Raw genomic sequence first — 14140 nt, 5'->3', positions numbered from 1 at the left:
TCCAGTCCCACCACCCCACTGAAAGATGTTTAAGATCCCCAAGGAGTCCACGTTGTCAAATCCAGCAATCAGGTCTTGGGCTTCGTGGCACTGGTCCTGTGGGTGGGACTCGCCACAGTTCACTGCGTCTCCATGTTCTTCATTTGGCACAGGACACCAAGGCCTCTTGTTTTTCTTTCTACTTTCCAGGCGGCTACTTCTCAGACCCCTTAGCTGATTCCTCTTCCTCTCCCTTTCTCTACATGCTGGCCTGCCTCAGATCTCATTCCTTGCCTTCTTAACACCTCTCTCTACAGCTATTTCCTTGAGAACCTCATCCAAGCCCCAGACTGTAAAGGCATTTTATGCTAAAGATAAGAATGTAGCACTTAAACTCCCAAATCTCTCCTGAATTCCAGTCTGGTGCATCCACCCACCAACTTGATATCACTGGCTGAAATTCCCAAGTCCAAGACTGAACTCTTGATTCTACCCATCGTCACTCCAACAAATAAAATCCTCTCCTTCACCTTCCCTCATCCCAACAATTGGTCACTAACCAGCAGTAATGGCCCCAAAGCAAACCTGGACATCTTTCCTCTTACTCTTATAAAAATCTAAGTAAATTTTGTGAGCTGTAATGAATGTCCTTGAATGTCTGTCTTTATGTGCACTAGGGGATACGTCTATAGCATAAATGCTGTAAAGAAAGTCTGCACTTTTTAAAGGTCCAAATTCAATTTTTCCTATGCTGCACACTGCATCAATTAATTACAGTTCTTATGTCTGTTATATTGACAACATAATGGTTGATCAATAGGACACCGGTTATATAAATGATACCACTCTTTCACAGATTCTAAGATGTCTACTTTTTCACATTTAATGTGTCAAAAATCTGGGCACAGCATTTTATAATTGCTACTGGCTAAGGAGCAATCATGGGAAAGTTGTTCAGACTTAGAATACCTGTTCATACTGATGGTAATTCCAATAGTCTATGGGCATTGGTGAGGCTACAAATGTTGAATAGGCCATATAGAATGTCTTCAAAAAACTGCATGTGATTTAGCACCAAAAAATTACTACAAAGAAGCAAAACAGGAATGGGACATGTATTTGGTATTAGTGAAACAAATATGTGTATTAATGTTCAGTTCAGTTCAGTCCAGTCTCTCAGTTGTGCCTGACTCTTTGCAACCCCATGAATTGCAGCATACCAGGCCTCCCTGTCCATCACCAACTCCCGGAGTTCACTCAGACTCACGTCCATTGATTCCGTGATGCCATCCAGCCACCTCATCCTCTGTCGTCCCCTTTTCCTCCTGCCCCCAATGCCTCCCAGAATCAGAGTCTTTTCCAATGAGTCAACTCTTTGCATGAGGTGGCCAAAGTACTGGAGTTTCAGCTTTAGCATCATTCCTTCCAAAGAACACCCAGGACTGATCTCCTTTAGAATGGACTGGTTGGATCACCTTGCAGTCCAAGGGACTCTCAAGAGTCTTCTCCAACACCACAGTTCAAAAGCATCAATTCTTTGGTGCTCAGCTTTCTTCACAGTTCAACTCTCACATCCATACATGACCACAGGAAAAACCACAGCCTTGACCATACAGACCTTTGTTGGCAAAGTAATGTCTCTGCTTTTCAATATGCTCTCTAGGTTGGTCATAACTTTCCTTCCAAGGAGTAAGCGTCTTTTAATTTCATGGCTGCAGTCACCATCTGCAGTGATTTTGGAGCCCCAAAAAATAAAGTCTGACACTGTTTCCACTGTTTCCCCATCTATTTCCCATGAAGTGATGGGACCTGATGCCATGATCTTCGTTTTCTGAATGCTGAGCAAGCCAACTTTTTCACTCTCCTCTTTCACTTTCATCAAGAGGCTTTTGAGTTCCTCTTCACTTTCTGCCATAAGGGTGGTGTCATCTGCATATCTGAGGTTATTGATATTTCTCCTGGCAATCTTGATTCCAGCTTGTGCTTCTTGCAGCCCAGCATTTCTCATGATGTATTCTGCATACAAGTTAAATAAGCAGGGTGACAATATACAGCCTTGATGTACTCCTTGTCCTATTTGGAACCAGTCTGTTGTTCCATGTCCAATTCTAACTGTTGCTTCCTGACCTGCATATAGGTTTCTCAAGAGGCAGGTCAGGTGGTCTGGTATTCCCATCTCTTTCAGAATTTTCCAGTTTATTGTGATCCACACAGTCAAAGGCTTTGGCATAGTCAATAAAGCAGAAATAGATGTTTTTCCGGAACTCTCTTGTTTTTTTTGATGATCCAGTGGATGTCGGCAATTTGATCTCTGGTTCCTCTGCCTTTTCTAAAACCAGTTTGAACATCTGGAAACTACCACACAATTGCACTCATCTCACATGCTAGGAAAGTATTAATGTTAAACAGTGCAATTCAATATTTTCTTGCAAAGCAACAACCAAGTCTTCTAATGGGACCTATGGTCAGCAGAAACCCATAAGATAATGCTGTTAGCTTTTAAGATACATGTAAAAATAAATATGCCTGTCACAAGTTGAGCAGTGCATCTGATGGCAGGAGAAACTACAGATTTTCTCAGCAAACAATATGCATTTCAAAAAATGAGAGACAGGTATGACTCATTCACAATCACTCAGCACTATCTAGAAAAGTGCCATGCCATGGTGTAATTGGCAATGTATTTCCATATCAGTGCATAAAAGAGTGCTGCCTCATAATTTATGGCATCCTATATTCAACTAAGTATGGCATAATGTACAATGAAATAGCTTACAGTTAGGAAAATGAGAGCAAAAAGTGGACAAACTGATATTTTAACGGTAAAAGACTCGTAAAGGCACTTCATAAAAGGATTTCTGACAGTCAATATGTGAAAAGGTACTCAACATAATTTGGCCTCAGAGAAGAGAAAATTAAAACCACAAAGAGATAAGGCCACTGAATGGGCAAAATTAGTAAGATAACACCAATGTTAGCAGGAATATGAGGCAAATGGAACTTTCATACATTGGTGGTGGGAGTGAAATGGTACAAACACTTTAAAAAACTGGCAGTAGTTAGTAAAGACATAGATATATTTTTATATATCATATATAATTATATGTGTGTATGAATATCACCTCTGGCCCAGCAATTCATCTCTGAGGTACACTAAAGAGATGTATGTATGTATGTCTACCATAAGATACATTCAAAGATGTGCAGAACAGCTTTATTTAGAACAGTTGGAAATAGCTCAAATGTCCATTTGTAGACATGTGGCCCCAGGGGAGTAGGGATGGCTGCGTGACTGTCCTAGGGAGGGTAGGAGAGGTGAAAGGAAAGGATTTAAAAGAGTGTCAAGTGTCCTAGACATATTCTAATCTTAATAGGGTGTTGGGTCCTCAGATTTTCATTTTTATCTTTTAAAACCTTGTGTGTCAGGGGGTGGGGGCAGGGTGGGTGGGAGTCGGTGTGTTTCATGTAGTTTTTTAAAATCTTGATTACTGGCAAAAATTGAAGAAAGAATTACTGCCATCTTATAAAAAAGAAGGCTAATACTTCACATACAAACACATGTAAGCAGGTATGGGTGTGTATATTTATCAATATGTATCTCTAGAAGGATATGAGAAAACTGGCAACAGGAATTGCTTAGAAGAAGGTGAACAGTGGACTCTGGATCAGAATAAGAGTAGGAAGGAAACTTTCTTTCCAATGTATACTTTTGATACTATTTTAATTTTTGACCAAGGTTTTCCTTCCCTCAAATCCCTCCCCGCTTAAAATTCCAGAAATACACTGGCAAGTTGCATGTGAAAATTGATATTCTTAAACTCAGAAGCATTGTGAATGAAATTTAGACTTAGCATGACTATACATCTGTGTTATTGGATACATGTTATATACTGTAAAATACACAGTACAATATAGAAAATCTGCAGTGATTATTGTCAAATATAATTGAGAGCAAGAAAGCTGAGAGCTCAGGGAAGGAACCAACACAGACACAAAGGCAGACTTAACATTATTACAAGATGGGGGGCAGGGGGCGCTTCCCTGGTGGCTCAGTGGTACAGCATCTGTCTGCCAATGCAGGACACACAGGTTCAGTCCCCGATCCAGGAAAATCCCACATGCCTCAGAGCACCTAAGCCTGCTGTGCCACAACCATTGAGCCTATGCTCCAGAGCCATTCTCTGCAGAAGCCAGGCAACGAGAAGCCTGTGCGCTGCAACTAGAGAAAAGCCCATGAAGCAAGAAAGACCCAGGACAGCCAAAAATAAAGAAATAGTTTTTAAAAAGATGGGGTGCCGGGTTAAAGTGGAGATTGGCATTGTCATGCTTGTCAAAATAAGCTACCAAAAAGAAAAAAAAAAATAGGAAAGAAATTATTAGTCCCATCTGAGTTACATTTCCATAAGCACTCTTAGAGAATCACACCCCCACTTCTTCACAAAAGTGACCTCCGTCTACCAATACATTCATTCATGGATCTGACACTCCACAAGCTCCATGAGACACTGAGTTCCACGAAGGCAGGGAGGTGGTTTTGCTTAGCACCGCATTCCAAGACCAGCCCATAAGGGATGCTGCAGAACAGAGCAAAGGGGTTCTGATTTCACCTGGGTAGCCTCAGTTTCTTCATCTCTAAAGCGATGCCAATGGCACCTCCTCATGGGGCTGCTGTCAATTTGTGCAGGAAGAGCCCTATGCGTCGTGCCCAGCACTCAGGAGAGCTTCACAATGTCAGGGGATGGATATGATAGCAGACTGGACCACTGTGTTTCATCAGAGAAACAGGATTTCCCTGAACAAAAGGAGGCAGGACTTTCTTGAGATTGAAAAGTAAGGTGAGCCTAGGGTATCTTTCAGGGAAATGGTAACTCTTTCAGCAATTCACCAAGTTATGTATTTTCAAACTGCTCATTGCAGTATCATATAAGGGGACAGGGAAGTGAAATCCCAGTAAAAGAACTAGGACAAAATGTAGTACATGTCCAGCATGGGGAACTCTATTGCAGTTAGAAGTCATGGACTGTCTCTCCCAAAATAATGGAAATAAACTCAAAAATAAACAAAAGGGACCTACTTAAACACAAAAGCTTTTGCACAGCAAAGGAAACACAAAACAAAAAGACAACCCACAGATTGGGAGAAAATATTTGCAAATAATATGACCATTGGGATTAGTCTCCAAAATTTACAAACAGCTCGTGACACTTAACAGCACCAAAACAAACAACCCAATTGACAAATGGGCAGAAGACCTCAACAGACATTTCTCCAAAGAAGACATACAGATGGCCAGTAGGTACGTGAAAAGATGCTCAACATTGCTAGTTATTTGAGAAAGACAAATGAAAACTAAAATGAGATATCACCTTACACCAGCCAGAATGGCTATCATCAGAGTCCACAAATAATGCTGGAATGGGTGTGGAGAGAAGGGAATCCTTCTCCACTTTTGGTGGGGATGTCAACTGGTACAGCCACTGCTGCTGCTGCTGCTGCTGCTGCTAAGTCGCTTCAGTCGTGTCCGACTCTGTGCGACCACATAGATGGCAGCCCACTAGGCTCCTCTGTCCCTGGGATTCTCCAGGCAAGAACACTGGAGTGGGTTGCCATTGCCTTCTCCAGGTACAGTCACTAGGGAGAACAGAATGGAAGCTCCTTAAAAAAATAAAAATACACTTATCATATGACCCTGATATCCCACTCCAGGGCATCTATCCAGAGAAAAATATGACCCCCAAATATACATGCACCCCAATGTTCATTGCAGCACTGCTTACAATAACCAAGACATGGAAGCAACCTAAATGCCCATGGAATGGATAAATGACAGAGGAATGGATAAAGATGTGGGTGTGTGTGTGGGTGTGTGTGTGTGGGTGTGTGTGTGTGTGTGTGTGTAGAGAGAGAAAGAAAGAAGTTTGCAGCAACATGGATGGACCCAGAGAGTATCATTCTGAGTGAACTAAGTCAGACAGAAGGAGAAATATCATATAAGATCCTTATTATGTGAAATCTGAAAAGAAGTAATAGAAATGAACTTACTTTCAAAACAGATTCACAGACTTTGAGAATGAACTTCTGGTTGCCGGGGGGAAGATGGGAGAAAGAGACAGTTAGGGATGGACATCTGCACACTGCTATATTTAAAATGGATAACCAACAGTGACCTGCTGTATAACATATGGAACTCTGCTCAATGTTATGTGGCAGCCTAGATGGGAGGGGAGTTTGCGGGAGAATGGATACATGTATATGTATGGCTGAGTCCCTTTGCTGTTCACCTAAAACTATTACAACATTGTTTGTTAATTGGCTACAGCCCAATACAAAATAAAACATTTTTTAAAAAAGGTGATGGACTGGACCTATACATAATAACCTGGATAGAAATGAGAAACACAGCATGGAGAGAAAACATTAAGAGACACAGTGAGGTGTGTGGGACAAAACCATTTATATAAATTTTAATTATGGGGGTCCAAGGTAATAAGATGGAGAAGGCAACAGCACCCCACTCCAGTACTCTTGCCTGGAAAAGCCCAAGGACAGAGGAGCCTGGTGGGCTGCAGTCCATGGGGTTGTTAAGAGTCGGACACGACTGAGCGACTTCACTTTCACTTTTCACTTTCATACATTGGAGAAGGAAATGGCAACCCACTCCAGTGTTTTTGCCTGGAGAATCCCAGGGACCGGAGAGCCTGGTGGGCTGCTGTCTATGGGGCTGCACAGAGTCGGACACGACTGAAGCGACTTAGCAGCAGCAGCAGCAGCAGCAGCAGCAGCAAGGTAATAAGAGATACTTAAAACACGTATAAACCAAAAGAATGTTCATTCAATACATGAGAATGATTTCCAGAGACTGAAAGAAGGGATAGAAAAGGGAATAAAAAAAACAAACAGATGGTCACATTCTGCCCCAAAATGGTAAGTGGTATGAACTGAGGGGTATCATTATTAACTAAGTGCACCAACACTTCAAAGTAAAAATAAAGAGAATAACAAATAGCTATCATCTCCTGTGATAATGCTGAAAGAACAAGAACAGCCTCGAGAGGATATAGGGGAGTGGCCAGATAATAGCAAGCTGATCATCGCAGACCAAAATCAATGCAAACAAGCTGTATCTCTAAAAACAGATAATTGAGATTTGAAGATACTAAAAAGGGGGCTGTTAATACAAAACATGTTAACAGTTATGCAAGTAAGATTTTAAGGTGGTTTATAACAGCAAAATGAGATACATATATAATCTCAAAAAGGACTGTGAAAGAATACATTAAAAGTATGGACAAAACCCAAGTGAATGATTACAAATTACTGCTCTGATAACCAGTTTTCAAATCTGTTCAGATTCTTTCATTTAGAGGCTAATTGTGAAGGGAAAAGATGATAAGATGTATAAGCATAAATAAACAAGGGCTATGAATAAAGGGAATTCTTTTCATGGAAACTGTTATGACTATAGGTAAAATTATATATGGAATATAAAGTCTTTACAAGGTGATAAAAGGAAAAGAATGACAGGTCCATGAATTTTTTTAATTTAAATATGATTTCAGGTTTTATCTAATTTTGAATTAACAAGCAGCAGCAGTTTGAAACACTCCAGCTTTTAATTTCTAAGTTCTTAACTACCTGTAAATATTTCAGAAGATATTGATTTAGATGATGCCGAAATTCTCTTTTTTAAAATTTATTTTTGGTTCTGCTGGGTCTTCACTGCCATGTGGACTTTTACTCTCTAGTTGTGGTGGCTTCTCCTGTTGTGGAACACGGGCTCTAGAGTGCACGGGCTTCAGCAGTTGCAGCGCTAGGGCTCAGCAGTTGTGGTTCCCGGGCTCCAGAGCACGGGCTCAACAGTTGTGCTGCACAGGCTTTGGGATCTTCCCGGATCAGGGATTGAATCCAGGTTTCCTGCATTGGCAGGAAGATTTTTTTTACCACTGAGCCACCAAAATTCTCTTTTAATATCAGAATATGTTTGGGATCATGAATGATTTTAGTCTCTATATTTTACAAAAAGCTTATGTAATACTGTTCAGTATTTTTTTTTAATAATGTAAACTTTAGAAAAAAATTTTTTCAACAATCTCTACTCACTGGCTATTTAATTAGTTAATTAATTAGTTATTAATACATGTCCCAATAAATACTCTTCTGTTTATCACCATCCTAAATCTCAAAGGATTTTAGTAATGAATCCAATTATTATCAAAGAAGGCCGGAAGACGTGAAGAATCACACAAAAACACTGGTACATAGGTATTAGGACTTTCCTGTAGCTCAGATGGCAAAGAATCGGCCTGCAATACAGGAGACCCAGGTTCGATCTCTGGGTCAGAAAGATCCTCAGGAGAAGGGAATGGCTACCCACGCCAGTATTCTTGCTTGGACAATCCCAGGGACAGAGGACCCTGGCAGGCTACAGTCAATGGGGTCGCAAAGAGTCAGACTTAGGTAAAATAATTTTTAAAATGAAGAAACTGTTGATTATAAGACATGTAAAGAAGCACAGTACCTTTGAAAATGTAATGAAATTCATAAGTTGGTGTCAGAGTTACTCTCAGATTATATGGCAGCTACTAAGCCTTGCTAAGTGTGAGAAGCAGTAATTAGTAACAGTCTATGTCACAGCTCAGGAAAGTGAAAACAACACTTCTGCCCTTAGGATGAAGTGAAATTTTCAAAGATAAAAATATTTCCACCTTGGTACTAGTTTGCAGTTCCTGGAGGAAATAAAGTGTTAAAGACTGCGAGACATATTTTTAATTCTTTCACAAGACTTGGGATGGCGATTCTATTGCAAGTTTTTTAAAAATCTCTGGAGACTTTATTTAAAAGCAGAGTGTTTGATCTTGGATCCACGGATTTAGATTATTTAGGTTGAGCTGGGGCCCAGTAGAAATATGTCTTTTGAGGAATACAGAATATTCTTTATACACAAGTGGGTGCCATACCAGAGACTAGAGACCTAGTACAAAGTTGGTGGTTACATCACTTTAAACATTACCCAACTCAAAGTAACTCTTAGATAAACGACCCACTTAATCAGTTAAGATAACCATGAAAAGAAGATGAAATGACAGATGTTAGCCAGATGCTGCACATAAGACCAAAATACCAGATAACAGATACAGAGGCGGTCCTGCAATTCTGTGAAGGCAGAGACAAGACAGAGCCATCAGAGAGGCAAGTAACATAAAAAGGCAAGAAAAAGTTAGTCGTCCCAGATAGAAGAATCCCACTGACCTGGAACCCATGGGCACCAACCAATCCTCCCGCCTTCATCTCATGTATCAAATGTAGATACCATGGAAAGGCAATGTGTGATAATTACCAGACTGAACTATACAACATTTGTGTGGTCTGCAAATGTTTACATCTATTTGCTTTACTGAATGCTATCTGTAACATGCTCATTCTGAATGCCTGGTGATTGGTTTTTTCCTGCCTGTACCATGAATTAGAAGATTCTAGTTGATATAAACATAGCAACCAAACATAAACAATGCTGACATCAAATGCTATCAGTTTTTTCTTTCAATTCTTAGCTTACTACTTGGAAAGCAGATATTTAAAAATTCTTGATTCAGAGGTTCAAAGTATGATCAAATATATAAGCTGATAGAGTGCCATGGGAGGGGACTATTTGGCAGGATTTTTGTCACTGAGGTTCTTAAATTTGGTTGAGCAACAGAATATTCAACTGGAATATCTTGGGATTGGTATAAATATGTGTATTTTAAACAATATCTGGGTAATTCATATGAAAATATTTGAAGACCATCAATAAAGTGAATTATTGGGAGTATCAGCCAGACTATAGAATCAGACTTAAAAGCTTGTCTAACTCTACATTACAGAATTTCAGGAGCCTAAAGACTTGACTAAATCACAGAACTAGGTATATTAGAAAACTATAGACCAATAACTTTCATAAGCACTGACACAAATGTCCTTAACAAAATACTTGCAAAATGCATACAGCAAAATATAATGTAAATTATTCACCATAATCAAGTAGGATTCAGCCCAAGAATACAAGTTTGTTTTAACATCTAAAGATGAGTTAATATAATACATTATAATGGAATTAAGGACAAAACAACATTATCATGTCAAGACATTTAAAAAAAGCATTCAACAGAACCCAGCCTCCATTTATGACAAAAACTCTCAACAAACTAAGACTGGAAGAATCAGATCTTAGAATGGGAAAGCACCCCAGATCACTAGAAGGTAGTGCTTTGAAAATTTTAAAAACTGCTTCTTCCTACTGGAGTGGGTTGCCATTTCCTTCTCCAGGGGATCTTCCCAACCCAGGGACTGAACCGAGGTCTCCTGCATTGCAGGTAGACACTTTACCATCTGAGCCACCAGGGAAGCCCTTTTAAAACTCAATAATATTAAAATATCAGAAACTTAAGGAGAAGATGACTCTAAATTATTCCAATTCTTTAACAGTTATTAGGAAGACTGCAATTTATGAGATTCATTATCCAGATGATTAATAGTTTTTCAAAAGGCATCAAAAGGATGCCAAAGGACCACTTACGTACCTATCCTCTGGCCTTATATATTTCTCTATTGCTTACATTCATATGACTCAGTGGAAATATGGTAACCATACAATTGCCCCAGAGAGAGCAAAATGCCTCTACTATAGCAATGCCCTGTCCCATTTTCCATACGCCACACCTTCCTCATCCACCATCTACAATCAGTCTCCCCCCTCACATCACCCATTCTCCATAGGGCCTAACCCTGCTCAGCAGAGGAAGGAGACGGGGACAAGGTCTTTATATTTTCTATCACACACTCACCCACACAGATGGCCGTGGTCACTTCAAGTATGTCCTTCTTTTGAAAGGTCAGCAACCAGTAGACTGAACAACTGGGAGATCTCTTAGCCACGTGGTTTAAACCTGTCTCTCTAGCTCTCAAGTATTTCCTTGATACCCACTGTGAACTTTATTTTCAACATTCTCTATGGGAGAAGAATGTCCTTCACTCCCACTCCTTACCAAGTAATCCCAAGACTTCAAGAAAATGAAGATTAAAAAACAGGAGATTGCTCTCCTCCAAATTTCAAAACCATGACCACTCTTACCTTGGAGGAGAACTACCCAAATAGGTCAACTGAGGAGACTGCGGTTAGTCTTAGGGAAAGGCAAACAGCCTCGGCCCTTGCTTTACTCATTTATGTTGGTGGCGGTGGCTGTGGCTGTGTTTGTACCACGTGTCAGCGCTGAGTAGTGTCAGAAACCATATGGCTCACAAAGCTTAAAATACTGACTATCTGGCCCTTTAAAGTAAATGTTTACAGTCTTAATGATCAAGGGAAAGGAGCATCAGTGATGCTACTGGGGGGTTATTTCAAACTTCGTACTAGAAGTTTGACACAAGCATAAACAATGATAATCGCCCACCAAAGTACCCCGAAATAGGAAGTCGGTCTGCACCTCAGTTCCAATGAACGTAGGACGGATATATAGACTCGCAGATGTTGAGTAGGGGACCCATTCCTCATCCAATTTCACAAGCTGCTGAATACACTCTAAAAGCTCTTTCTTGTCAAACGCCTGAAGGAATGAAAAACACAATGAATAATGTAACGTTTTTCCACTGTAGCAGTAAGAACTGATCCTCCTGAGAGCTTTGACTGTTAAAAAAAAGTACTAAGAAGGAAATCCCTGGAGGTCCAGTGGTTAGGACTTGGTGCTTTCACTGCAGTGACCCAGGTTCAATCCCTGGTCAGGGAACTAAGGTTGTGCAAAGCCAAGTAGTATGGACCAAAAAAAAAAAAAAGTACCAAATATAAGTAAGCCAATAGATAAATAAAATTTATAACTAATAATATAAAACCAAGCAATTTTTTCTGTGACTTTTCCTCCTCAAATTGTGATGGAATGATAGATTAGTCACATAAGGAAGATAAATAAGTGGTTCCCTACCTCTTACCAAACCCAAATACCAACTGTAGTTGATGACATACTTAAATGTGAGAAAACATTAATATTTCTATAAAACAAAAATACAAAGCATCACTGTCACCTTAAAGCAGAATTCTTAAATAAAAGACATAAAGCATAAATCATTAAGGGAAAAAACGGACAAAATTTGACTATTTAAAACTTAAGATCTGCTATTCTTCAAAAGATAAAAAAAGTGACACACTGGGTGAAGTTTTTTGGTAGTATAACCAACAAAGGATAGTAGCTGGAAAACGTTAAGATAACCTGAAAATCAGTAAGAGACCAATGATACAATAAGAAAATGGGTAAAAGCGAAGAGTAATTTATTTCACGAAGGTGAAAAAGGGTTTTATGTACTAAATAGGTGACAGCTTATAAAATAAGTAGTTTCTACTTACTTGGCAGGGCAAAGAAACATACTTTCAGAGAGATGTGATGGGTTATTCAAGGTAGACATGAGTCAGAAACACATATGAATAGAGTTCATGACATCAGGATTTGGCTACGAAGTACTAACTTGTAATAGCAATCACAGTGTAGCAGCATTCCAGAAATCAGGACTGCCAATCATCTGGGACATACCAACTCCCTGTGTCAAGTACAGGGTCTCTGTTATTCCTGTCTAGAGGTAAGATTTAGTGGAAAGAACTTGACTAGGGATTTAAAAACTTACATCAACGTTCTTACCCTGTCCCTTTATTCTGTGTGAGTTTAGGCAAGTCATCTAACCTCTCTGGGCTTGAGCTTTTTAATCTGTGCAAAGGTGCTGCTAAAATTTACAAGGCATACCTTCTTGGCAGTGGCTCACTGCTACGTTGAAAATGCAAAGAATGTAAAACCACATAACGCAGTTTGTGGCAGCGTTGATGTCCAATAAATGTTACTTCCCTTTTCTTCTGTCCCCATTTTAAAAGGATTTCCCCATGATTTGTCTGTAACGGGTAAAGAGTAGAACTAGGACTGAATTGAAAGAAATTACCTGAATGTTCCTTCTGCTACTATACTGTGGCCTCTGAAGAAAGTGGGTAAAGCATGGGTTCCAAAAGGAAGAAGGAAGGGCTTCCCTGGTGGTCCAGTGGTTAAGAATCCACCTTCCAATGTAGGAGATGTGGGTTCAATCCCTGGTAGGGGTACTAAGATCCCACATGCTGTGGGGCCACTAAGCCTGTGGTGCCACAACGAAGAATCCGCACAGCCAAAATAAAATAAAAAGGAAGAAGAAGGAAGAGCCTGGCTAAAAAAAGAGTCATCACTTGAGTTTCTTCAACTGAAGACCTTCAGGTGAAGGTCAGGGACAAATGAAATATCTCAATGGAGAAAAGACTTCTTTCAGTTTAGAAAGGCAGCCTGTTCACGTCTCGGGGAATGAAAGTAATCTAAGTTACCTCCTACCTAGGCATGAACCTTAGGGTCTTCCAACCCACCTCAGAATGAATTCTGCTCCATAACAAACAATCGTATAGTCAGAAACCAGTGGCTATGAGAAAACATTTTTATATCCTTTAAAAAAAAAAGTTAATAAAACTTGGGGTAAAATGTCAAAACAACCAATTAAATCACTGCATACTTTTTAGTAGCATCTTAAGCAATTAAGGAAAACTCCCTAATTATCTGTATAGTACACCATATTTCATACTACAATTTCATATAGTCTTTAAATTTTATTATTTCAGTTTGAGGCATAATTTTTCCTTGTCCTATTATCTTCACATACACATTAAATCCTCACAGACACTCATAAAGAAATAGATTGTGGAATTGCCAGACGGTTACTTCTTGCATTTTTACCTCACTGATTGAAAAACAGACCAGAAATAACTTCAGTACTCATATGATTTATAGTAAATACTGATCTAAATACTCAGCAATGTTTCATTTGGTGGAATTCAGTGACCCATTACAAGAGAAATTCCTAATTTACATACCGGCAAAGTGGCCCTCATAGCAGATCGGTACATCCTATCCATGTTGAGGTTTGGCCGAAACAGACGAATTTTATTATCTACTCCCCGAAATGCCTTCAATCCTTCAAATAACTGAAGATAAAAGAAAAATAAATGTTAGAAGGTAAATAAATGAAAACAATCCCCATGTTCTGAAAACTGACTTTTCTACGGCTCTTCATCACCTTCACCATGTAAAGCTATTGACACAGACCCTAAATCTAGAAAAGCCAGACAGACTGG

General features: G+C 39.6%; 1 protein-coding gene across 1 annotated transcript in view; it reads right to left on the bottom strand.

The window, feature by feature from the left end:
• The window catches only part of BCAT1 (branched chain amino acid transaminase 1), a 71082-nt gene that overhangs the window by 36726 nt on the left and 20216 nt on the right, over positions 1 to 14140 (bottom strand). Inside the window, exons 4-5 of the mRNA XM_068971498.1 lie at positions 13880 to 13990; positions 11442 to 11561 (exon numbers count right to left, since the gene is read on the bottom strand). Of these exons, the coding sequence (XP_068827599.1) occupies positions 11442 to 11561; positions 13880 to 13990 (231 nt within the window). The remainder of the gene's footprint in view (positions 1 to 11441; positions 11562 to 13879; positions 13991 to 14140) is intronic.

Source organism: Capricornis sumatraensis, chromosome 4, assembly GCF_032405125.1.
Source record: "Capricornis sumatraensis isolate serow.1 chromosome 4, serow.2, whole genome shotgun sequence".
NCBI classification, from domain to species: domain Eukaryota; kingdom Metazoa; phylum Chordata; class Mammalia; order Artiodactyla; family Bovidae; genus Capricornis; species Capricornis sumatraensis.
Note: the sequence above shows the minus strand (reverse complement) of the source record. Positions and strands in the feature narration are given on the sequence as shown.